The sequence below is a fragment of the Podarcis cretensis genome, assembly GCF_951804945.1.
Source record: "Podarcis cretensis genome assembly, chromosome: 8".
Taxonomy (NCBI): domain Eukaryota; kingdom Metazoa; phylum Chordata; class Lepidosauria; order Squamata; family Lacertidae; genus Podarcis; species Podarcis cretensis.
In genome coordinates, this window is record NC_137177.1 from 32,908,124 (window position 1) to 32,932,016 (window position 23,893).

The 23,893-nt window shown below is 45.5% G+C and overlaps 1 protein-coding gene across 11 annotated transcripts in view; it reads left to right on the forward strand.

Annotated features, from left to right (window-relative positions):
- CSMD2 (CUB and Sushi multiple domains 2) overlaps positions 1-23,893 on the forward strand; it is a 519,932-nt gene that overhangs the window by 387,381 nt on the left and 108,658 nt on the right. For all 11 annotated transcript variants that reach the window (XM_079985202.1, XM_079985205.1, XM_079985206.1 and 8 more), the window contains 7 exons: positions 6,127-6,342; positions 6,779-6,967; positions 12,798-12,967; positions 14,495-14,651; positions 17,476-17,667; positions 19,303-19,429; positions 23,002-23,204. In XM_079985202.1, coding sequence (XP_079841328.1) covers positions 6,127-6,342; positions 6,779-6,967; positions 12,798-12,967; positions 14,495-14,651; positions 17,476-17,667; positions 19,303-19,429; positions 23,002-23,204 — 1,254 coding nt within the window. The remainder of the gene's footprint in view (positions 1-6,126; positions 6,343-6,778; positions 6,968-12,797; positions 12,968-14,494; positions 14,652-17,475; positions 17,668-19,302; positions 19,430-23,001; positions 23,205-23,893) is intronic.

Here is a 23,893-nt window from a genome sequence, read left to right on the forward strand (position 1 = left end):
AACATTTAGTCCAATACACTCCATCCCTCCTCTCCTCTGCTGATTGACTGATAGCTCCATTGACCTGTCCTCCAGCCAGGCTGTCACCCCAGCAAGGGACGCTTCCTGGCTCTGCCACAACCCTTGACTTTGTATCTGATGTGTTTATTAGTTGATGAAACATGATCCCAGATGTGGGAGAAATCCTGCTATTTGCAAGGGACATTTTCTGCTTTTCTCTTCCAGTTTTTGAGACATTCGGTTCTTATTCAAGCATTCTACTCATCAATTCACCTGGGACACAAAGGGGGTGGGAGGGAAGAGGGCTGGGCTATGTAGTCTCTCCTCCCATGCTGCAAATGTCAGCCTCCCTCCCTCTAGTGTTTCTGCATGCAGTGCAGATGTCTGTGGGCATGAGGCCTTTGTTCACATGGATGCACTTGCTAAGGCTTCCATGCAGTTGCAGCTGGTGGGCCTTCATGACACCCTCTCTTCTGTTTTCAATAGTGTGTGTTGCTGCCGATTACTTTTTAAAGAAGTGTTTATTGCGTTTTCAGAAATAACAATACCTGTCTATCTAGGTGTGCTTGTTTTCCTGAGAAAATAACATGATTCTGACAAACAATGCAATGAGAAGGAATTAGTGCAGGGTGGGGCCTTTAGCCTTCAGGCGGATTCTCAGGGCCTTAAAAGGGGCCAGAAATACAGTAGCCAATCTGGATGGACAGACTCATTCTAGTACCTGGAAACGCTTTACCTACTAGGGAGATATTAAAAACCGCAATCCTGCCTGCTCACCATACAGGGGAGCTGTGCACCAACCTCCACAGGCTTCCACTGCCCAGTTCTCAAAACAGAGGCAGGTATTCTCCTTTTCCCCTCTGTGTCTTAAGAAGGAACTAACGCATAGCTCCCCTCCCCTCCCGCACACATTTTCCTAGGGCCATAGTCTTGCTTTTTTCACTTGGGGTTTTTACCTGCTTGCTTAGTCTTTCTGTCTCCCCGTCTCTCCCCCCCCCCCAGCTTGACTTGCACAGACTGTCTCAGAGAGGTTTGATGTCTCATGGTCTCTGGGAGGTACAGCAGAATCATGCCCATTTGCATATCAAGGATCTTGACGTCTCTGATCCAACCTTGCAAATGTAGCCATGGCTGCCTTTGAAAACTAAGAAAGCAAACTCTCCTTCTTACCAACCTAAAGCTAAGCACGGTGCTTTCTGTTATCCATTGGAATTAAGTTGCTAGCCTTTTAAATCCTGTGCTATCAAAGCTTTGAGGCTGCCAGCTTTTCTTCCTATACATGGTTGCTTTACAGTTAGCTGCCCCCTCCTCCTTGCTACTGCTGAATGTTTTTTTGATCACAACGGTCCCCAGGCACTGATCAATCCCTAAGAAGGATTGCAGCCCTTCATAGGGAGCCACTATTGGAAGACAGAACACTGTTGGTTTCAACCCAATATGATAAGAAACAGGTTTTTATCCCCAGGCAAGGAATCTTCACCCTTAAGTAGTGTTCTGCTTTGAGTGATGTCCTCAGCAATAGGGGAGGCAAGGCCATGTAGCACCCTGGACAGCTCCATGCAGGGCTCTGGCTGGAAGCTTCATGAGCACAAAGCTCAGAGGTTGCTTCAGCAGGGATCATCCTCAAAACTGAGCTTTCAACAGAAGCTGCAGCTCTATCTCAGTTACTAACTCATCTGCCCTTGATGAAAAGAGCCTCTTCATTTGCAAGGGCCCAGTTTCCTTTAATAGTCCTTGACTTTAATGGAGCAGAGGAGAATGTGGTTTCACTAAGACTTCTGAACTGGAGTCTTCTGTTAGTGGAGGACAGCATAGCAAGCTGGTGGTACTGGCACAAGGACACCTCTTCCAGATGTGCTTTTAGTCCGCTATGTATATCTGGGACTGGCCATGATGGCAGTTTCAAGGCTGAATGCGTCATTAATATCAGACAGGAAGAAGCCACATGATTAGCTGGGCCTAGGTGATTCAGACACTTGGCACAGCCAAATGGAAACCCCACTTCACCGGAAAGCAGTTCTCCAAATTGATTGGCAAGGTGAATCAGTGGAAGCAGATAATTAAGTAGTATTACCCTAAAATAGGGGTCATGGCTCTCACTCAAGTGGCTTTTTTTTAAGAATCAGAAAAAATAATACATTGATCTATTAGCAAATAATTCATGGAGCTTCCATTTTCATAGGTAGTATACCTTTGAATGCCAGGTAACATAAGAGAATTGACAAGGGCAGGCTATTGCTTTCATACCTTGTGAGCTTCCCAAAACCATCTGGCTGGCAGCAGTTAGAATGATGGATGAAATCGACCCTTGGCATCTTGATCCCCCAAGTCAATTATAAGCATGAAGTTCTTGCAAAGGAGTTATGGGAGAATAGCATAGATGCATTCTTGTAGGGCTCGGACAGGACAATTATTCATCAAAGGTTCCTAGTCCTCATGACTATATATTACCTCCAGAATTAGAGGCAATATGCCACTGAATGCCACCTGCTGAGGGGCAAAGAGCAGGACAGCACTATGCCATTGGCTACACCTCATTGTTAATGAAGAGAGAGCTGAACCACAAGTTCTAGTTTGGATAGCATGCTAATATTGGCTTAGCACAGTGTGGTATGGGAGTAAAAAGAGAGAGAGAGAGACCAGGGAGGTGCAAAGTATTTGCAAGCTCCTCTCCCAGAGCTTACGTTTTCACACTGTCCTGGTAAGCCATAACTTTCTTTTGCAAGCTTCTGCTTTAGCACTGGTAGCCTCCACCCACAACTGCTGCTTCTCTCCCTTTCCCAATCACAAGTCACATATTTTGTAGTGACTGAGGTACCATCATAGCACTCCCTAGCCTATCAGATCCTGCTTCACAGTGTTGTCAGTGAGGGTAAATGTGGGCAATATGAGTAAGAGCAATGCTTCCTAGAGCAGTCATGCAGGTGATCCAAGCCAGTCAGATACATAGTGAATATGAGGATGTCGCTGTACTGCATAACCAATCAGATATTTCTACATGCTATTATGGAGGGCACCGACAACAACTGACAATCTCAGTATGCAGATGGATAATTCTTAAGGAGTGTTGGGGCGGGGGAGATGTATTTGGCACAGTTGATCATTTTTTGTACCGACCGTGAGTGGCTTTGGCTCAGTCCAAGGTTTTACTCATGTTTTAGCACCGTAGAGATAAGACTTTCCCCCATGTTTGCCTCCCAGCTGTGATTCTCTGTGCTTTTAATCTCTTTTCTGTGTGGCCAAGAGAACTTATCTGCATTATGGACTAATGAGCTGTAAAATTACAGTTTAAAAATAAATCTATTTTTAAGACATTAAAATGCATCAGAAAGAAAGAAAGAAATCCCAGTATATTTGTAAGAGATTAGATAGCTAAGAATCCAGCTCGACCAATTTGTCTGGCAGGACCCGGGTTTGCTAAGAATAAAAAACAAAGCTCAGTTTCAGCAAGGAATGTTGGACCTGTTTTTAATGCCAATGGTCACTCTCTGAACATGTGAAATATAAGTAAATAAAGAAGGGAATGCCTTGGGTCATGTGCAGAGTGCTTTTGTCTCCACCCTTCACCACAGTGTATGTTCAGAATGATGTACCGTACAGTATTGTTCAGTTTTTACTTCCCTGTATATCACTTGTATGACAAGCTGCTAAGTGTGTCAGCCAACTCCACAGCCCTGGTGTGTGACCAGAATACCCTTTTCAGCATGCTTTTGATCTGTGATGAATGGGTGTTTAAGGGAATAAGCTGCAAATCAGGACATCCCTAGTTCAAATGTTGATATGACCCTAAACTCACACAGGGCCTTAGGCAAGCCACAACCTCTCCCCAAGCCTTCCAACTGCAGGATTGTTGTAAGAATGAGTGATATAATGTAGGTACAGCAGTTGTGAAGTATTACTAATTACGTTTCTATCATGCATCTAAGTTGCCATGATGATGCACTGGCAATATCATAGAGCATTTCTTCCAGCAGCCTTTGAGCTCAGGGACCTCTCTCTATGGGGTTTCCCAAAGAGAAGCACACTGCCTGATCCAGGGCATATTTACCCAGAAAGAAGCCTCAGTTAGATTAATACTAGAGATGTCAAGAGGATTTTTCTAGATCCAATACACTGAATGCAATTCCCACCCCCACCCCACATCATTCGTAAAAGCGGATGCAAATTTGCATAACATTTTCATATGTTGTGTGCCGTGTGTGCATTTGTGCCCTTTTTCACAGATGGCTGGAAGGCCCCAAAATATATCGGCAACTACATGCAAATAACGTGTCTGACAGACTGAATCTCAGGAGGTGAAGCTTTCCCCCATAACTGTACCTCCATACTAAAAAAGAAAGAAAGAAAAAAGGCTTCGTCTGTTGAATTTCTGCCTGACACACAGCTATTAAAGGCACAAGGCCAGGCATGGCATTTGCCATATTCAAAGGTGGCAGGCGTATATGTCAAAAGAGATTTCAGATTTACAGCAACTAAGGTTCAGATGGCCGTGCTTGGATAAATTGAAGCATAAATTGTTAAAAAGCAAACAGTGTATCCTAAGAGCATTTGTAGTGGTTATTTATTTATAATGCATAATTACAGCGATGTTATGAGCATGGGTCAAACAGCCACCCTTCCCTTTGCTTTGCTTTGCTTTGCTTTGCTTTTTTTCTCCTTTTTCTAGCAATAAAAAAATAATAAAAATCTGAGCCTTTGAAATGGGCATACTCACTTAGGCATTTATACCAGCAGCACCAATCCACCCCCCAAGGAGCCCCTTGTTTTTCCCAGGGGTGGGAAAGCAGTAAATCACTCCTCCCACATTGCTGCTATAATCTGTTTAATATCTCCCCAGCTGCCTCACCCCCCCCAAAAAAAAAACCCTAATTTGACATGAGACCAGATAGAAACACTGAACTATACTGCAGGGTTTTTTTTTTCTCTCTCAGCCCTCCACCAGCAACACTGGACAATTTTGCAGGGCTGATGCAACCAATTCTTTCTCAACCGCAGCTGCCTCTGCTTGCAACATGGAGGTCCTAATGGTGGGATTTATTTGCATTAGAATGTTTTTTTAAAAAAATGTTTGCACACTCAGAACAGAAGTAAAATTGAACCTTAGTTGGAAAGAGCATGTGTTCCTGTCTGTGCTGCTACCTTTTGCTTTCTCTACCAGGGAAGATAAAAATGCAGCTTCTGTCTGTGGAGTCCCTTCACAGGGAGCCAGACGACCTCTTTTCTAATGTCTACTTCTAGAGAAAAGTCATAGAGTGACACATGCATCAAGGCAGACCAAAATATAGCCTTCAAAAAAGGAGTCAGGGAGTCTGAACTCTAGAGATGGGACTTCCTGGGTAAGGCCTAGAGACTTGCTTTTTTAAAAAAAGACCTTTTTAGGAAAGAAGTGAGAATGAAATCTCAGAGTCTGAGCCATTTTCTGACTCTGGGCCCAGTGCAGTAGTGCTTCTTCACTGTTTCTCCTCTCAAGCCCCAAGGCTTTTACTCACATACAAATCCCACCCCTGACAAAGCATAGCTGCATCTGGGTTCAGGGCTCTGTGTGAGCTGTGATTTCACACATGAGAGTAGAAAAGGAGTGCAGGTTCCACATTATGTTATATAAAGTGCATAGTTCATGAGTATCTCACTATTATCGTTTGCTATTTGTTTAGAAGTCAAGTTACTAATCCGTATGACTGAAAGCAAAAAGTGAGAAAGGCCCCTAAATAAGGAACAAACAGGACGAAATGTCCCCATTTATTTTTATTTTTATTTTTGTTATTTATTAACTTTAATGCAGGCACTGCTCCAATCAAATCAGCAGCTCCAACCTGCAGCTGTTTCAACTTCCTTTACATATCCCCGATATCCCATTTAGGTTTCCAGTGTTTGAGGCCAGCTCCTTGTCCTGTTCCTTAACAAGAATAAAATATGCAAAACAGTAAAATAGAAAAGCAAACTTTCCTTAGACTGTCTTGGCTGTCGTCTTTTCGGAGTGAAAAGCTGGTTCTTTGAAAAACGCTGTGTACCATGGAACTCAGTGGCTCAGTGAATGGTGAATTCTAATGCTGCTGCTGCTCAACCATGTTTCTCGACACATGTATTTGAACTGGGGTGCCTCCCTGCATTTGTGTCACTCCACAGGTGTCTTCTTCACCTTCCACACCTTCCACTTGGAGAGTGGCCATGATTACCTGCTGATCACGGAGAATGGCAGTTTCAGCCAGCCACTGAAACAGCTCACTGGCTCCCACCTTCCTGCTCCTTTCAGCGCTGGCCTCTTCGGGAACTTCTCTGCTCAAATCCGCTTCATTTCAGACTTCTCCATTTCTTATGAGGGCTTCAACATCACCTTTTCAGGTAGGCACTGTTTTCCCTTTAAAACAAGGGTAGCTAACCTACAGCATTTATCTACCTTCCTAAATATTTTGTTGTGGCTGTCTGACACACACACACACACACACACACACACACACCCTTTTCTGCTTCCTTCTCAACTCCACAATCCTTACAACTTTATTTGTGTGTGTGTGTGTCCCCAAAAAGCCTCCAGTCACCAAAAATCAGGCAACTAATCTTTCAAGGGAACATTTGTTGCCCCTACAGCTCTGACGTGACATGAAGGTGTTAAGTTAAAAGCTCAGGAAGCAGGAAAAGCCTTGTGGGAATGGGCGATGCTGGATCCTTATGGAGAATAAAGCAATGCACTCTACATGGGGCTGCCCTTGAATCGTGGGAGAAGAAAAACTCTTGGCTTGCTCAGTAATGCCATGCCTGCTTTTTGTCTGTCTGTCAGAATATGACCTAGAGCCTTGTGACGAGCCAGAGGTGCCGGTCTACAGCATCCGCAAAGGCCTTCAGTTTGGTGTGGGGGATGTCTTAACCTTCTCCTGCTTCCCTGGGTACCGGCTGGAGGGCGTCTCGCGCATTACCTGCCTGGGCGGTAGACGGCGTGTGTGGAGTTCGCCTCTGCCAAGGTGTGTTGGTAGGTGGTCACGTGCTTTAATTTTGCTTGGGCAATCTACCATGTCATAATGTTACACAGGCAAATAGCTAGTCCTCTGTGGGGTTGTGGGCTTTCTCAGTGCCAACAGGCAGGAAGCGTTGGAGGGACAAGGTGGGGCAAGGCAAGTGAAAGATGTATTGGAGGATCTGTCTTGCATTCTGTTGCGCCACCCACATGTGGATTTTCTCTGACAACAGGGAGCTGGAACATGTGCAGAGGAAGGTGACCAAGATGATCAAGGGTCTGGAAACCAAGCTTTATGAGGAATGGTTAAGGGAGTTGGGTATGCTTAGCCTGGAAAAGAGGAGTCTGAGACGGGGTATGATAGCCATCTTCAAATAGCTAAAGGGCTGTCACATGGAAGATGGAGCAAGCTTGTGTTCTCCTGCCCTGGAGGATAGAATCCAAACCAATGGCTTCAAGTTACAAGAAAGGAGATTCCAACTAAACATTAGGAAGAACTTTCTGACAGCAAGAGCTGCCAGAAAGTGGAATGGACTCCCTTGGAAGGTGGTAGATTTTCCATCAAATGTTTTAAGCAGAGGTTATGCACATCTGTGATGTATGCTTTAGCTGAGATTCCTGCATTGGAAGGGGTTGGTCTAGATGACCCTCAGGATCCCTTCTACAATTCTATGTATCTATGGACAAGGAAAGACCTGGAGAAAGCTGGGTCGTCACATGCAGTTAAAACATTAGAACAGCTTTCCATCTGCACTGTCATTCCTCCTAAGCATAGGCAGGTGAAATCAGGACTTGGAAAGCATAGGTAGCTCAAACCATGGTGGCAAAACTCAGCAAATTCTTGTGATCAAATCCTGACTTAATAATCCAGAACATGAACAAGTGGTGTGCACCTGGTCCAAGCCGCTTTCTGGAAGATTCGTTCCTTCCATCATGGAAGCAGGTGAACAAGCCAGAGCTTTATCAGAGCTGCCTGTTCTGTGCAAACCTAAAAACTATGGTTAATGGTCTACAACAGAGCTCTTTTTTTCCAGATGAAGGGCTTCGTTATCTAATAATCAACTCTCTGGGTGTGACAAACCTGTGGTGGGCAGGATCAGAGGCAAAAGATGGGTGAGACTAGAGGCTGAAATGAGTGGTGCAGACTTCCGGGTCGGCGCCATCGCCGAATGGCGGACTCCCTCCAAGCTCCAGAGGGAGTCGGCTGGGTAGGGGTCGGGTCCTGCTGTGCCGGCGACGCGGGGACCCTCAAAAACCATGGGCAGAGATGCCCATGGACTTGGTGACTCGGCGGGCACCGTTTGCGCCCCCCGACCCGCGAAGGAGCCTTTTTAAAGGCTACGGAGCGGGTGACGGGGGGTGTGTGGTGCTGTGAGTCCAATGCTTCCCCTGCCCAGCGAAGCCGCGTGCCATTCGGCGGAGAGCAACGACTTCTTCTTTGAAAATTTCAGATTTGGACTAAAAGGAACAACCCGTGAGTAAATTGATTGGACTTAAAAGGGAAATTTGATCTTTGAATTTGGAGCGAGCGGGGGGAGTGCAAAAAGGAAGTCCGCCCCCCCCCCCCCCCCCGTTGTAGATGGCTCAACGCAAGGATTTGACAACTAAGATCGAGAGATGAACTTGTTTACCTGAAAAAAATTTTTAACTTCACGAAGGGAAATTACAATAATTGTGCTGGAGGAGAAGACTGATTTGTGGGAACTAAAATGCAACCCCCCCGGGAACCGGGAACGATCCGCTATGAGAGACTGGTGAAGAGACACAGAAACTTTGACAGCTGTCAAAGTAGCTGTCAAAGCAGGAAAATAAAAGAGAACTTTGTTACGATGGCTTTGCTGGTTAGATTTGTTACAATTTGGACATAAATTATTGGAAATAAAGGCAACAAGTTATTTGACTTTTGGGTCTGATTTTGAAAGAAATTAAGTTACCATATTCCCTCTAGAGGGAGGCTGGGACATTGCAACAGTAGCAGCAAGTGGAAAAATACTATGAATTTGAGCAGGATCTGTTATCTCTTGGGAAAGCTGCAAAAACGAAGCATTATTTTGTCTACAGAGGTTTCTATACTAAAGGAGACAATGGATTTATCTATTGAAGAAAGGAAGGGACTTGACGCAAGTTATGTTCCTGAATAACAAAAGCCTCTGTGGAGAACAAGAAGTTTCTGAATTAGAAGGTTTCTGCAGCAGAACAGGAAAAAGCAACCTGAGGAATAAGAGCTGGACAAATTTGAAGCCGGAGTATTTGGAACATCCAGACTTTAAAAGGACCAAGAAATAGAATTTAAGTTAGACTCTTAAACATAGAGGTCTGGATGGAAGAACAATGACTTTTTCTGAGAGTTTTTTTGAGATTGGACTTTCTGAAATTAAAAGCTATCAAAAGACGGCAAAGTGGAGTTGAGATATAGACGTGGATACACCAGGCTGGCAGTAGACAATGGATGAACTTTGGGGATTGGAACTGGGGAATGGGGGGGGGGGAGATTTGGAATCCAAAGGCTGTAAAATTATATATTATTTCTTTCTTTTCTTTTTTCATGTTTGTTGTTTGAAAATAGGGGAATTCGTGGAAGGGAAATGGGGTCGATCTTAGGGAATTATATAAAATATAAGGAGAAATGGTTCATTAAGATAAATAAGATAAATTAATTTGGAATAAATGGGTTATTTAAAATTACAAATAAGGTTTTAAAATTTGGGGTAAGAATCTGTGGAATCAATTTAAGGGAAATGGAATACAAGAGGGGGAGGGGGGGGAAGTCCGGGAAAGATGCCACTGAAACCAAGTGTAAATCATATTTGTTTTTTCTTTCTTTCTTGCTATCTTTCCTTTTTATTCTGGAAAATTTTTAATAAATATTATTAAAAAAAAATAATGAAATGAGTGGTGCAAAATATGTGGGTTACTTTCTACAGGAGGCTACAATCCAGCCACACAGTTCTTCTCCTTCCGCAGCTCTAGTGTTTTCCTGCTCATTAATTAAGGCCTATTCAATTGTTAGTTTGCTTATCTGCAACTTCTTTAGACTCTGACTTCAGACACAATAGCCTCTGGATTCCCCTCCCTGCCATCCTTTTGCTCAGTACAGCTAAGTCTTTTCAAACTGCTAGTAGTTAGCTCTCAGTGGGAGGTTAGCCAGTTTTCCCACATTTTTTTTGTTAAGGATCAGCTAACAATGGATTTGTTCAAAGGGCTTCTTTGCCTGTACTTAAATAGGAAGACGGGGGGGGGGGGGGGGAATCCACACTCCCCCCCCCAGCGAATTGCAGCAGCAAAATTGCAGCCTGCAAAGACATTAGACATTATTATAGCCAGCTCCTCTTCTACTCAAGTTTTGGCTCTTGTCTCCGCACCAGCCACCCCACATTCAATGGCAGCACCTGCCACTTTCAGCTCAGTTATGGCAGATCTTCCCAGTTGGCCAGCTTCTCCTGCATCTCAGAGCCAGATCAGGTGGCCCCATGAATTCCCCTCCTTCTGGAAGTACTCTAGTTAAAGGGGATGTTACAATGGAAGGTCAGTAGGAGGCTCTGCTCTTGCTTTGGTTGAGGAGCGCTCACTACACAGGGAGAGGAGGACAACAGAATATCTGCCTGATGAAGGAGAGCAAGCAGTTCACCGGCTCAATATCTCACAGGGAAGATCTTCCTCAGCTGAATTTAGAGGAATTCCTCATTCTCTGGAAACCTCTCTCTGAGCTACGGTGTTCATGCAGCTCACTCTAGCATGAATTCGGTGTTTCAACCTCATTACACAGCTATCCAAAAGCAGCCTCTACTTCAGAAGACAGCATTGTTAATTCCTGAATTTCCTCCAGATATACTGCACCTTCTCAAGGAGGCTCTATTAGTAGAACTAGCTAAGGAAGTAATTCTTCCCTCAGCTACCTCTCAGTCTCCAGGTGTTCTTCACCAACAATCTCTATTTGCTGCCCCCACTCCTCCACTTCTAGGAGGCAGCCTAGAGTGTGACCTTCATGCAGGGGTCCTGGTCCCACCTCAGGTGCTCTGTTTCCCTTGAAGACCTTGACTCATATCATCATCATGATGGTGATTATGATGATGAATGCAGTGATGAATCAATGCCATGTCTACTAGGTATAAGTAGAGCAATTAGGAGACTGAGACCCCTGTAGACATGCCAGAACATTTACTGTGAGCACTGGAAAATATGTGTGAATGTATCTGTGGACTGCGAAGCCTCAGAACACAAGTCTGTTCAGGACCTGGAGGTTTTCTTTTGCTGAAGATCCATTTTCCTGAATTAAATATGATGAAGTGCTCCCTCGGTAATTTTGCCACTCTCAATAATCAGGAGCCTAATGAGTTCCATAAAGACACATGTGCTAATTGCACTTCTTAAAAGGTTGTGTTACACCAGATGCTAGCAATCCCTGGGTTGGCTGTAACATTAGGTGACTGTAGGAGACTTGCACAAGGCAGCACATTGAAACGGGCAATGAAATGCTTTGCCCGCAGCAAGTGGCAGATGCAGATCTCTATTCCCACTTTGGTATATGCCTTCCACAATCTGGTGCTCTCCAAGCATTTTGGACTACAGTTCCCATCAGCACAACTCTTCCTGAGGCCCTGGAACGTCAATGCAAATCTGAGGTAACAATTCTGAGTCGCATAGTCTGACCTGGAAGAAGAAGGTGTCTTCCTATGCTGTCAGTGGTGAAACTGTGGGGAACTCTCAGGACCACTGCCTTTCTGTTGCCTTCCTTGGTCACCTTGGCTGTTTGCAAGGGAATCTTGAGATTGGCTTTGCTTTTACTGGAGCTGGGGGATATGGCTGGTTGGATATTTCAGTCAAGGTGAGGTTGTTTCCAGTCCCTCTGCTGGGCAGCAGGCTGGTCTGCTATAACTTTGAGTGCTATAACTTTGAGTCCTGAGTTCCTCAATGTGTTTGTCATGGCCGGAATGAGTTAAATGGTGTTATGGGAACTTCCCTGCAGAAGCCAGTTCTGAAACATGCAAATGCTGTGTGCATCAGTCTCCTTTCTGTGTTCCCAACCTCCTCATGTTGAATGAGGTCTGCAGGTCTAGTTACAGGTAGGTAGCCGTGTTGGTCTGCCGTAGTCGATACAAAAAAAATAAAATTCCTTCCAGTAGAACCTTAGAGACCAACTAAGTTTGGTTTTGGTATGAGCTTTTGTGTGCATGCACACTTCAGATACAAGTGTGCATGCACACGAAAGCTCATACCAAAACCAAACTTAGTTGGTCTCTAAGGTGCTACTGGAAGGGGGAAAAATATTTTGTTTTGAGGTCTGCAGGGTTGGGGTTTTTGTTCTTGTTTTTTACTCACATTTGCCTGAGCTCAAACGGAAGCCTTTTCATGAGCAGATACTGTGCGTTATCAGTATCCTTTGCACAGATAGTTCTGCCTCTGTTCAAGTAAACACAAGAACCCCCTGCAGTTCTCCCCCACTCAGTGGGGATGTTTGGGGCAGGGTTTGCATGTGCACCTCTTCCACTGGGTTTTCATGCTCAGGGAAGTGCCTGAACGTGCCCTTGCTTACTTTAAAATGTGGTAAGCTGGTCCTCTTGGGAATGGAGGAAACACCATCCCTGCTTACCCTGCTGTGGGTGGGATCCTGAACTTCTTCTCCAAAGTCCTGCCCCGATGGCAGTGCTTTCTTTTCTGTGGCTCATGGGAGTTTTAGCATGTGTTTGTGTTGGATCTAGAATTCTCTGTGTGTGTGTGTAGATAGGAGAATTTGTGCACATCCCAACATAGATAGGGAACATACCAAAGGTGTGTGTGCTCACACTTTATACTAGTGTTCTGTTCTGGAAATATTAAAACCCAACCACTCTGCATCTCTCTGTAGCTGAATGCGGCTCCTCTGTAACCGGCACTCAAGGCGTCCTGCTGTCCCCAAACTACCCTCTGAACTACAACAACAACCACGAATGTATCTACTCCATCCAGACACAGCCAGGGAAAGGAATTCAACTCAAAGCCAGGACTTTCAGCCTGGAGGCCCGGGATGTCTTGAAGGTAATGGCTAAATCTGGTGGGCAGATGAAAGGCTTACAATGAGGAAAAACCACTCATCTCCAAATGGATTAATCCTGAGCAGAATTTTCAACCCTGCCAAGCAGGAACCAGCTGTCAGAGTACAATTGCTTCCCAAATGTTGACAGCCTAGATTTTCTCAAACTTTTGTCAGAGAAAACATCTTCAAAATGGTGGTTGATGTTTCAATGAAAAGTTCTTGGGAAACTATATCTGCCACTTGAAGAGGACGGGATGATGTTGGTGACTGGGCTTTGGGTTTCTGTCTTTTTCCCCAAAGCGCTATCCATCTATCATTTTATTTCATTTCATATTTTTTTATAAAGTGCTTAGTACTAAGGACTCATCTTTACCTCCATTTGCCCTGCCTCTTTCATCTGGGAAAGTGAGTTTTCTTCATATTGCCATCTGTTCCAGTTTAATGCCAAAGAACTAAATCCCCTTCAGTACATCCTGATTCACAATATACAACACTTTTCTTGGATTTGGGGTGAAGAGTGGGGCAGGAATGGCTTCTTATGAGGTGGTTTACCACACAGGGAAATACAGAGCACCTTTAACACGACCTGAGGCCCCGGGCACTCTTTTTCCTTAGTTTCCACCTTACATGTTCATCTTTCTTCTCCCTTCTCATTCTCTTCCTGTCTTCTTTCTCCTCTTCTGCGTCTCCCTTTCTGCTTCTTAAAAGACCAAGCAAAACCCTCCAACAGAAAAATAATGTAGCCACCAGGGGAGTTCCAGTGAACACTATCTAATACACTTCTGGGCCATTCACTGCAGCTTTTCATTGATTTATCAGTTTGATTGATTGGATGAAACTTTTTATTTGACTGAAAAGCTGCCCCCCTCCCAGTTAATCAGGTAACACCCTTTTTATGCGGAACATTTTATACATGCATTTAATTGTGCTGTTTTAGTACTGACATGTTTGCTGACCTGGAAGGGCAGAATATGAATTTAATAAATAATAATATAAGCTGCAGCAGCTTCTCATTTCACCCTTATCCCAGGAAGAATGTCACTTTTAATATTGTGATTCCTGTGAGATATATTTATTTCCTCAATCATATGCAAATTTATGCTAATTTAACAAATAATCTGATTAATCCATTAAAATGCCATTAATTGGGTGATGAGGGGTATCATTTCAACCCCCCATGGTGACAACCAATTTCCCACAAAAAGAGTGGGGCATTGTGGGAACTCTGCACTAGACACAGCTTAGCAGAACTTTGAAAACCTCTGGGAAATCTCACTTCTCCAGCAACCCCTGAAAACCACCAAACAAAATCTCCCATTTCACAATTAATGGGACTAAGAAATTAAGGAGGGGCATTCACTCAACTCTAATTGATATAATGACATCAGTGTTTATAGGTAAGGAAAGCAGAAAAAGAGCAGAATTATTATTCAGAAGGAGGCATTGGGTCAAGACAAGGCAAAGGCTGGGGGTGAGCATGATTGTGGGGAGGAGCCCATCCTCAGTTGCAGTTCTTTTCCCTTTTCCAGATCTATGATGGCAACAATAACTCTGCCCGCCTCCTGGGCACCTTCAGCCGGACAGAGATGTTGGGCCTCAGTGTCAACAGCACCTCCAGCTCCATGTGGCTCGAATTCATCTCAGATGGCAACAGCACAAGTCAAGGATTTGAACTGCAGTTTTCTAGTAAGTCCATAGACAACCTTGCTGTGACACAAGGCATAAAAGCTGGGTCATCATCATATGGGACTCCTATGTTTCATGCAGAGGCAGGAAACTGTTTCCAGCCAGTGGACCGCATGTCTTGTTCCCTAAACACTGTAGGACATTTTGACAGGTGGGGGGGCTGCCCACTAAGTACATTCAACTAGCAGCCCGATGTTCCAGCCTCTGAGCACAGCCCCTAGTTCCCATGAAGCCCCCCCCCCCCAGTGTTATTTCGTAGTGCTTTCTCTCAATATGTGATCCCAAGCACATTTTGGGATCTTTAAACACCTGGTATGAATATCAACAAAGCTTCTGGCCATAGTTCTTCCCCTTGCCGGCCTCGGCTTCAGCCTTGCTTGTGTTAGCTAACAAATAGGAATGGGGCTCTTCCCCCTGGGGAGAAGGTGGTTAATACACTCTGGTTAATAAGGTCTTTTGTCTGTATCCTGACTTAAGCACAGGACAACTTGATAGGCAGAGCTAGCATGGTTGAGGCTGCTGATCAGTGAAGCAGCATTGCATTTGGAGTGGAGAAATGTGTGGTTTAGTGGGCAATGCAGCCTGTGCTTTGGGAGCAGATTTTCTTCTCTCCCGAAAGCAGCTGTGAGGAACCAGAAGGCTGCATTTGAGAGCTTGTAGGTCACATTCAGCTCAAGGGCTGCCAGTTGCCCATCACTATTTTGGGTCCTTCAGCAAATAGCAAGGTTGTGTAATGTGGTGGATCACCAGTGCTTTATTTTCTAAAATAGGAGATGGTTACCCAGAAATTGGCCCTGGAAGTCCTGTCACCTACTCCAGATCTATTGATGTTGCAATATTTATGTACTCAGCTGCAAACTCTTCTTTATTTTTACTTGCCTGTTATTGCTCTGCTTTCCTTTGGACCACATCAGTGAAACTGAGAGAGGGGTCTTGTTGTCCGGGCATCCCAGGACTTCCATACACACTGCCCAGGAATGTTCCCTGGGGAGGTTGCTTTGGTGCTGCTAAGACAGTGGTTGGACTTTACTCCCAAAGGTGCCCTCCATTGTCCCTAATAATAATAATAATAATAATAATAATAATAATAATTTATTATTTATACCCCGCCCATCTGGCTGGGCTTCCCCAGACACTCTGGGCGGCTTCCAAAAGAATATTAAAATACTATGATACATCAAACATTAAAAGCTTCCCTAAACAGGGCTGCCTTCAGATGTCTTCTAAAAGTCTGGTAGTTGTTGTTCTCTTTGACATCTGGTGGGAGGGCATTCCACAGGGAGGGCGCCACTACTGAGAAGGCCCTCTGCCTGGTTCCCTGTAACTTGGCTTCTCACAGTGAGGGAACTGCCAGAAGGCCCTCGGTGCTGGACCTCAGTGTCCGGGTAGAACGATGGGGGTGGAGACGCTCCTTCAGGTATACTGGACCGAGGCCGTTTAGGGCTTTAAAGGTTAGCATCAACACTTTGAATTGTGCTCGGAAACGTACTGGGAGCCAATGTAGGTCTTTCAAGATCGGTGTTATATGGTCTCGGCGGCCGCTCCCAGTCACCAGTCTGGCTGCTGCATTCTGGATTAGTTGTAGTTTCCGGGTCACCTTCAAAGGTAGCCCCACGTAGAGCGCATTGCAGTAGTCCAAGCGGGAGATAACCAGAGCATGCACCATTCTGGCGAGGCAGTCCGCAGGCAGATAGGGTCTCAGCCTGCGTACCAGATGGAGCTGGTACACAGCTGCCCTGGACACGGATTTCACCTGTGCCTCCATGGACAGCTGTGAGTCCAAAATGACTCCCAGGCTGCGCACCTGGTCCTTTAGGGGCACAGTTACCCCACTCAGGACCAGGGAATCCTCCACACCTGCCCGCCTCCTGTCCCCCAGAAACAGTACTTCTGTCTTGTCAGGATTCAATCTCAATCTGTTAGCCGCCATCTATCCTCCAACCGCCTCCAGACACTGACACAGGTCCGTCACTGCCTTCACTGGTTCTGATTTGAAAGAGAGGTAGAGCTGGGTATCATCCGCATGCTGATGAACACCCAGCCCAACCCCCCTGATGATCTCTCCCAGCGGCTGCATGTAGATGTTGAAAAGCATGGGGGAGAGGACAGAACCTTGAGGCACCCCACAAGTGAGAGCCCAGGGGTCTGAACACTCATCCCCCCCACCACTTTCTGAACACGGCCCAGGAGGAAGGAGCGGAACCACTGTTTGACAGTGCCCCCAGCTCCCAGCCCCTCAAGATGGTCCAGAAGGATGTTATGGTCGATGGTATCAAACACCGCTGAGAGATCCAGCAGAACTAGGAAACAGCTCTCACCTTTGTCCCTAGCCCGCCGGAGATCATCAACCAGTGCGACCCTTGAGACAGACTTGATGCCAACTATAGTTATTCCTTTTGCTTGTCAGTTATCATTACCGTATGCCTTCAGTGGTTCAATCCTGGCAAGGTTATGGCGCTGAGGTCCTGGGAGCACTCAGATTATTGATTTATTGTTAATTGAATTTACGCCTAACGCTTTCTCCCAAAGGAGCCCACCAAATCCCTGGGTAAACAGGAATGTTGTCAAATTCCTCTTAAAATTAAATAGCGATGGAGAGAGATGCTCTTTACTATGGAGAGCATTCTGCAAATGTGGAACCACTACTGAAAAGGCCCTGTCATGGGTCAGTGCCAATTGGGCAGGCCCTGGTGATAGTTCTACCAACAAGGACTCATCTGCCAGTGGAAGTTGCAGATGTGAGCAGGTTCTGCTAATGCAGTGGCATGGATTGGGCCAGACAAGGTCTCCAAAAGAACAAGTTTCTTCTCTCTTCTGCTTTGAGGTTTTGAGCTGATCAAGTGTGAGGACCCCGGCATCCCACAGTTTGGCTACAAAGTCCACGACGAGGGGCACTTTGCGGGCAGCTCGGTCTCTTTCAACTGTGACCCCGGCTACACGTTGCGAGGGAGCCGGGTGCTGGCTTGCTTGACTGGGGAGCGACGAGCCTGGGATCAGCCACTCCCCATCTGCGTAGGTATGACTCCTCCCTTTGGTGTGACCACCCACCCACTTGGGTCACTTTTAGCATGACTGCTGTGGGACTATTGTCTGAGGAGCTGGATGATTTTGACAGTGGTGACTGGTGCCATTTGGGGCTGCTGCAGTGGAAGGCAAGGAGCCCAGACAGTAGGTGGAGGTAGAGCTAATGACAAATGGAGCCAATTAATTTTAGCTTTGTCCCTACTGAGTTCTGCAAGGTCTGCACCTGGGACTAAGGAGCAGGGGGGAGTTGATCAGTAGAGCCATCTCCTCTATTGGTTGTAAGTAGGAAGGCAGTCAGGTAAGGAAAGTTTGTATGGCAACACCCCTTTATGAACCAGTCTCCACTGAATTCAGAACAAGGGTAGCCAGTGATGTTTTTGACTACAGCTCTCAGAATCCCTGACCATTGGAGTTGTACTTCAAAACATCTGGAGGACACCAAGCTGATCTGCCCCTCATTTAGAACAACGACTTGCCCACTACAAAACAGTTCTACAGATTACCTGTCCTGAGTGTCAGGGTCTCTGGGGTTCACATGTTTTTGCTTGGTTATCAGAGTAGGGCCTCCTGATAGCACCTTCTTCAGCTCAGTCTGCTGAACTCATGGAGCTTGAACTGCAGAGCAACATTTCCAAGTCTGGATTTGAGTGCCGCTCTGACGCTCAGTCTGAAATCAGCTCTGAATGAGCCAAGTGCAATAGGAGCTGAGCACCAGCTCTAATAGTGGGAACCAATCAATGGAAGGGCTGTTCCAGAAGATTTACTCACTTGTGCTTCATCCAGTTCAGTTTTAAATGCTGGCAGTAGTTTTAATTGCTGCTGTTTCCATTCCAGGTTTCGCACCAGCCATTTTCCAATAACCTTCAGGTTAACTAGCCAATCAATAGGAGCGGGGCTGTTTGTCTCCTTGAGTATACAATGAGGATATAAATCAAGCCCTCCACTTGTTGCAATATCTTGTTTTAATAGTTTGGCTACATCTGTCCACATAAGAAAATCTGTCCTTTCAGTTTCCAGCCACACAGGAGAGGAATTAGTGTCCATTCATTTGTGGAAGACAAAAGATAATTAATTCATAGTTTGAGAGGGTGTTCCTTTAAAAAAAAAAACCAGAAAAATAAATAAGGGTTACATAGAAATCTGCCTTCTGCCATCAGGCCACTGCCCTGTCTAGTTCAGTACCGTGGACAATGACTAGCAGTAGCTGATGAGGGTTTCAAGCAGTATCTGTCTCAGCACTAAGTGGGGACACTCAGGACCGAATATCTGAACTTTTAGATGCAAAGCATGTGCCCTGCCACTAAGTTGCAGCCCTTCTCTTTAGAAGGTTGTCCTCGCTCCGAATGAAGTGGAGGCAGAGGACGGTGGCCTCCTCAATATGGGGGGCTCAGCCCTCTACCCACAAATATTGAGGGGGTGAAGCCCATTCTCCACCCTATAGTTGGTGCCCCTGTTATCTATTATCACCTCCCTTGTATTTTTGTCTATGTACTGTATGCAGTTACTATGATCCCTTACCTCTTGAACTCAAAGGGTTATACGGGGCGGGGGGGGGGTGGAGTTGCCAAAGACTACTAAGCAAATGGCATGCAGAGCAGCAATGGAACCCAGTGTTGCTATTTTTCAGCGGAGTGTGGGGGCAGTATCAAAGATGAGCCTTCGGGAAGGATCCTGTCTCCAGGCTACCCAACGCCCTATGATCACAACCTCAACTGTGTCTGGACTATTGAAGCAGAAGCTGGTTGCACAATAGGGTGAGTTCATGGAAGAAAAGCGCTTCTTCACACCAAATTCTGCTCGCATAAAAAGGCATTGATGACCACCAACGTGGGTGGCTTTAAAAGAGGATTAGACATATACATGAGGAGAAGGAGACAATCAGTGGCTGCCAGCCACAATGGCTATGTTCTAACTTCCCTGTTGGAGGTGCCATGCCTCCCTGTACCAGTTGCTGAGCTTCATAAGCAGGGAGAGAATGGTGCTGCATTCAGGTCCTGCTTGTGGGCTTCCCATGAGCATCTGATTGGCCACTGTGAGATTAGGATGCTGGACTAGATGGATCTTTAGCCTGATTCAGCAACATGGCTTTTATTAATTATAAAGCTGGACTAGACTAGATATGCACTTCTCTAAAACAGGCTCACAATGTGAGATAGGGCAACCCACTCAACTCTCCTTCCCATGTCCCCTGGTGATCTAAATCACATCATGCTATATGCAGGGAACAGGTGCCCCTGTGTAGACCTGTTTGTGCTCTGCAATTAAACATAAATAAATAGATGAAAAAGCCTGTGCCAAAATAACCCAAAATCTCTGGCAAGTGTAGCTGGGTTGTGCAGTGTGTGTGAATTATGCAAATTGACCATATTTGCATGATTTCTCTTACTTTTCATAATTTATTTCGCAATGTTTACTATTTTGCATAGGCAGAAGGTTAAAAAATAGGACCTCAAGCTTCATAATCAGTAAATTAATCAACTATTTTGTTTCTAAAAAATCTAGTTGATTAATCAGTGGCGGGTGGGCTAGCTTTAATCATAGAGGCAGAGAGTTAATGCCATACCTATTGATTCTTTTGAGGTTAGTTTCATCTTTGTGCCTGTTGCTGTAATAGAGACCGGGAAAAGAAAAGAAAAAGGTACCAGATTCCCAACCCTGCAAAAAAACTGGTTGTCATGGTGGGTGGCATGCAATTAAGTTTTATTCAGAGAGGACCCACTGAAATTAATAGACCTAAGTAATGTTCATTAATTTCAGTAGATCTACTCTGAAAAGAGTCCTTCCATCCAGGCACCAATCAGTTTTATATATTCTGCAGAGTTTATAGCAAGGATTACTTCTGGAAAGATCTATGTTCCCAACTGCAGTGTCTGCAGCCCAGAAGCTGAACATACTCTAAATTGTGATTCTGGCCTAGGCGCTACTGTAAGGTTACCGGTGACACTTTTCAACTTCAATGGATTTTGTATGGGGATTGATCCGTAAACCCAGGGACTGTCCCTGGGAAACGGGGACATCTGGTAACCTTATGCTACTGGCTAAAGGAAATCTTTGAGTGCCCCAAACAGGAATTCAAAATACCAAAAAGAGGTTTGGGCAAAGAATGCTGAATCCTTCCTTGTCTGCCCTCCCATCATTTCCTTTGCAGTTTCTCCCCTTCCACTCAACTTTTTCCCAGCCTACACTTACTTCTAATATTAGAACCTAGCTGGTAGGGTCAGGGTGTGGTGTGTGTCATGACACTAAACCAGTGTGCCACAGTGGAAGGGCCCATAGAGCCCAAACCCTCACAGGCACCTTTCCGTGGACCCGAGGAACTGAGGGCCTCTCACATCACTTTGCTAGACCAACAGCACACAGAGTGCACCAGATGTGGGGGCATGTGGAGAAGTGCTTGTTTTCAGGCCAGAGGGAGGGCCCTTTTAGAGTTTACAGTCCCCCAAAATAAGGGGTGAAACTGAAGGCAGAAGTTCAAAAGACCTCACGTCAAATCCAGCCCTCCACAGGTGTAGTTGCCCTATTGGGAGCTCTCCATGGTGCTGCTTTGCCATGGGGTCACCTCCTTGGGACCAGAAAAGGGAAGGAGCAGGGAGGGCTTCAGCAAATGGGCAGCAGGGGTTGCAAATGGGGTTAAGCAGCTCTTTGCACCCTTTTGGTGATGTAAATGATCAGCTCCCTGTCTATGCTGAATAAAAATCCATTGATCCCAATATACTACTGTAACATTGCTATTAGCCAAAATCACTGTTAGTATTTTACACCTACATTAATCAAAGCAATCAGCCTATAATTTTCAGTCCCTGGATCTCTTGCCTCGCCCATAGATCTGTGTGCATCTGGTGTCAGAGGAGGGTCTCATCAAGAGGGCTCTGCTGCATAATCTCAACCCACCTGCCATTCAGATTCCTCATCCTCAGGTGGCTCCCACTCTTTGTCTGAATCAGAGTGCTTAGAAGGAACCATGACAGGACGGTTGATATATGTCAAAGGAGGCCCCGTGTGCAAATCATGGCTGGCAGATTCTCCTATTGTGACATCACGAAAGTGGGTCTTCTCTGTAGTGACACTGACCCCTTAGAACGTCTCTTCCCTATGCAAACCAGAAGGTGCTCACTGTGGCAGGCTTTAAACAGCTACTGAAAACTTACTTATTTTGTCAGGCTTTCCCTAGGACTTGGTTTTCTGAACTCACTGCTCAATATCTGGAGAAGTTGTTGGACTACAGTTCTCATCATCCCATACCATCCGTGATAGTGGCTGGGGCTGATGGAGTCCAACAACAGCTGGAGGGCTGCAGGTTCCCCATGCCTGTATTAAGTAGGACAAGTGTGTATGAGAGAGAGAGAATAGATACATACTGATGGATAAACAGATTCAGTCACTGTGAGCAAGCTGTGAGTCCCCTGTAAGTTCCCTCAGCGGGAGGAAGGATGGGGTTCTTATCTTTTAAGACGTTTCAGAGGAGTGCCAAACAATAGTGATGGGACCTTCTTCAAAGCCTCACATCTTCCTTCACTGCTTTTCCTCAACGTTTTATTGCATCTCGAGTACAAACGTTGGCGAAAATACAGATATAACAAGCATATTCAATAAAAAGTCAGAGAGGTTTGGGCCGCCTGAAAAAGCAGTCAATTAATAACCATGCAGTTGTCTGACATATATAATGCATTGCCACAGTACCCATTATCTCGAAGATGGAATTAAAATATTGAAAGTGCCGTGCCGCTGCGGCCGCCGCCTAACAAGGTGGAAAAGAACACCAATAATAAAGAAAACAGAAGTGGTTGTTAAACTTGGCTTGAAGTGTGTAGAGACATTTGGAAAAGGCAGCTCCTTTTCTCCTTGTTCTTTTCTGCTTTCTGTAATGAGCTTATCTTGAATTGAATCTTTTTGTGACTGTCCAGTTATCCCTCTTTCTTCGTAGCAAATACCCAATTTCCTGTCACCGTGAACTGTGCTCCTCTTCGTGTTCCTTTTAACCAGCAATCTCATATTATTTTTCCACCCTAGTGACTTGTTTAATGCCAATTCCTCCCCCACAACCCAGGAATCCTGAGGACAACTGTGCAGTGAAGGGAGTGGGAGGAGATATGTAACAAAGTTTTTGGGGCATTCTGATCAGGCTAGAGTTGACCACTGTGAGAGCAGAATACTGGACTGAATGGGCCAATGGCCTGACTCAGCAGACTCTTCCTATCTCCTTAGAGTTCCCAGGACTTTCTGGGGAGCCAAGGTAGTTGCAGTTTTGAAACTTACAACAAGTCTATAGTGCAGATATAGCCTTATTGTATCTGTTCTCTCCTCCACCTCTCACTTTGCATGGCAGCCTCCATTTCATGGTTTTCCACACAGAGGAGTTCCATGATGTTCTGAGGATCTGGGATGGGCCTGTGGAGAAAGGGATTCTCCTGAAGGAAGTCAGCGGTTCCACACTGCCCAGTGACGTCCACAGCACCTTCAACTCCGTGGTCCTCCAGTTCAACACAGACTTTTTCACCAGCAAGCAGGGTTTTGCCATTCAGTTTTCGGGTAGGTCTGATAAACAGTACTAATCATTTGAGAGTGTGAGGAGGGCAAGAATCAGATGGAAGCACCTTTCCTCATCCTGTCATGGGCTTTAGACCAGGTGTCCTTAGGTGCAGAATCTTGAGCACTAGCAGCACACCAGTAGCGCTTTTTTAATTTGTACCATACTCTGCACTCTGCACCTCAGACCCATCAGAGGCTCAGGAATGTCCTGAGGAGTGCCCCCCCCCCTGCAAAAAAAACCCCATGAACACAAATAATCAAACATCAGCATAGAAAAACACTGGTCCTTTAACTCCCCAGGTGCAACTCTTGAGCAGCGTGGCAAGACAGGGGATGTTGGCCTAGCTGCCTCAGCAAAGGGAATGTGTTGCCCTTCTTCCCACCCTCCCATTTGAAGTGAGGGCAACACAAGGGCCTCAGTTGCCCTCAGTCATGTCACCAGGAAGCTAAATCTGGATATACTGTGCTGTGATGTTATTTGCAAACAGGTATTAAAAAATAAAAAACCTCTAAGATAGTGGACCTTTAAAAGCTCATTTCCACAATGAAAATTCCATTCTGAGATAGTGTGTTACAAACCAAGCAAGCAGAAACACATTTGCACAGGAGAGGATTTTGAGAAATTTATTTGGTGCACACCCAAGGGTGCATGGGTCCCCAGCTATGCCTCTTGGGCTCCAGGATCAGCC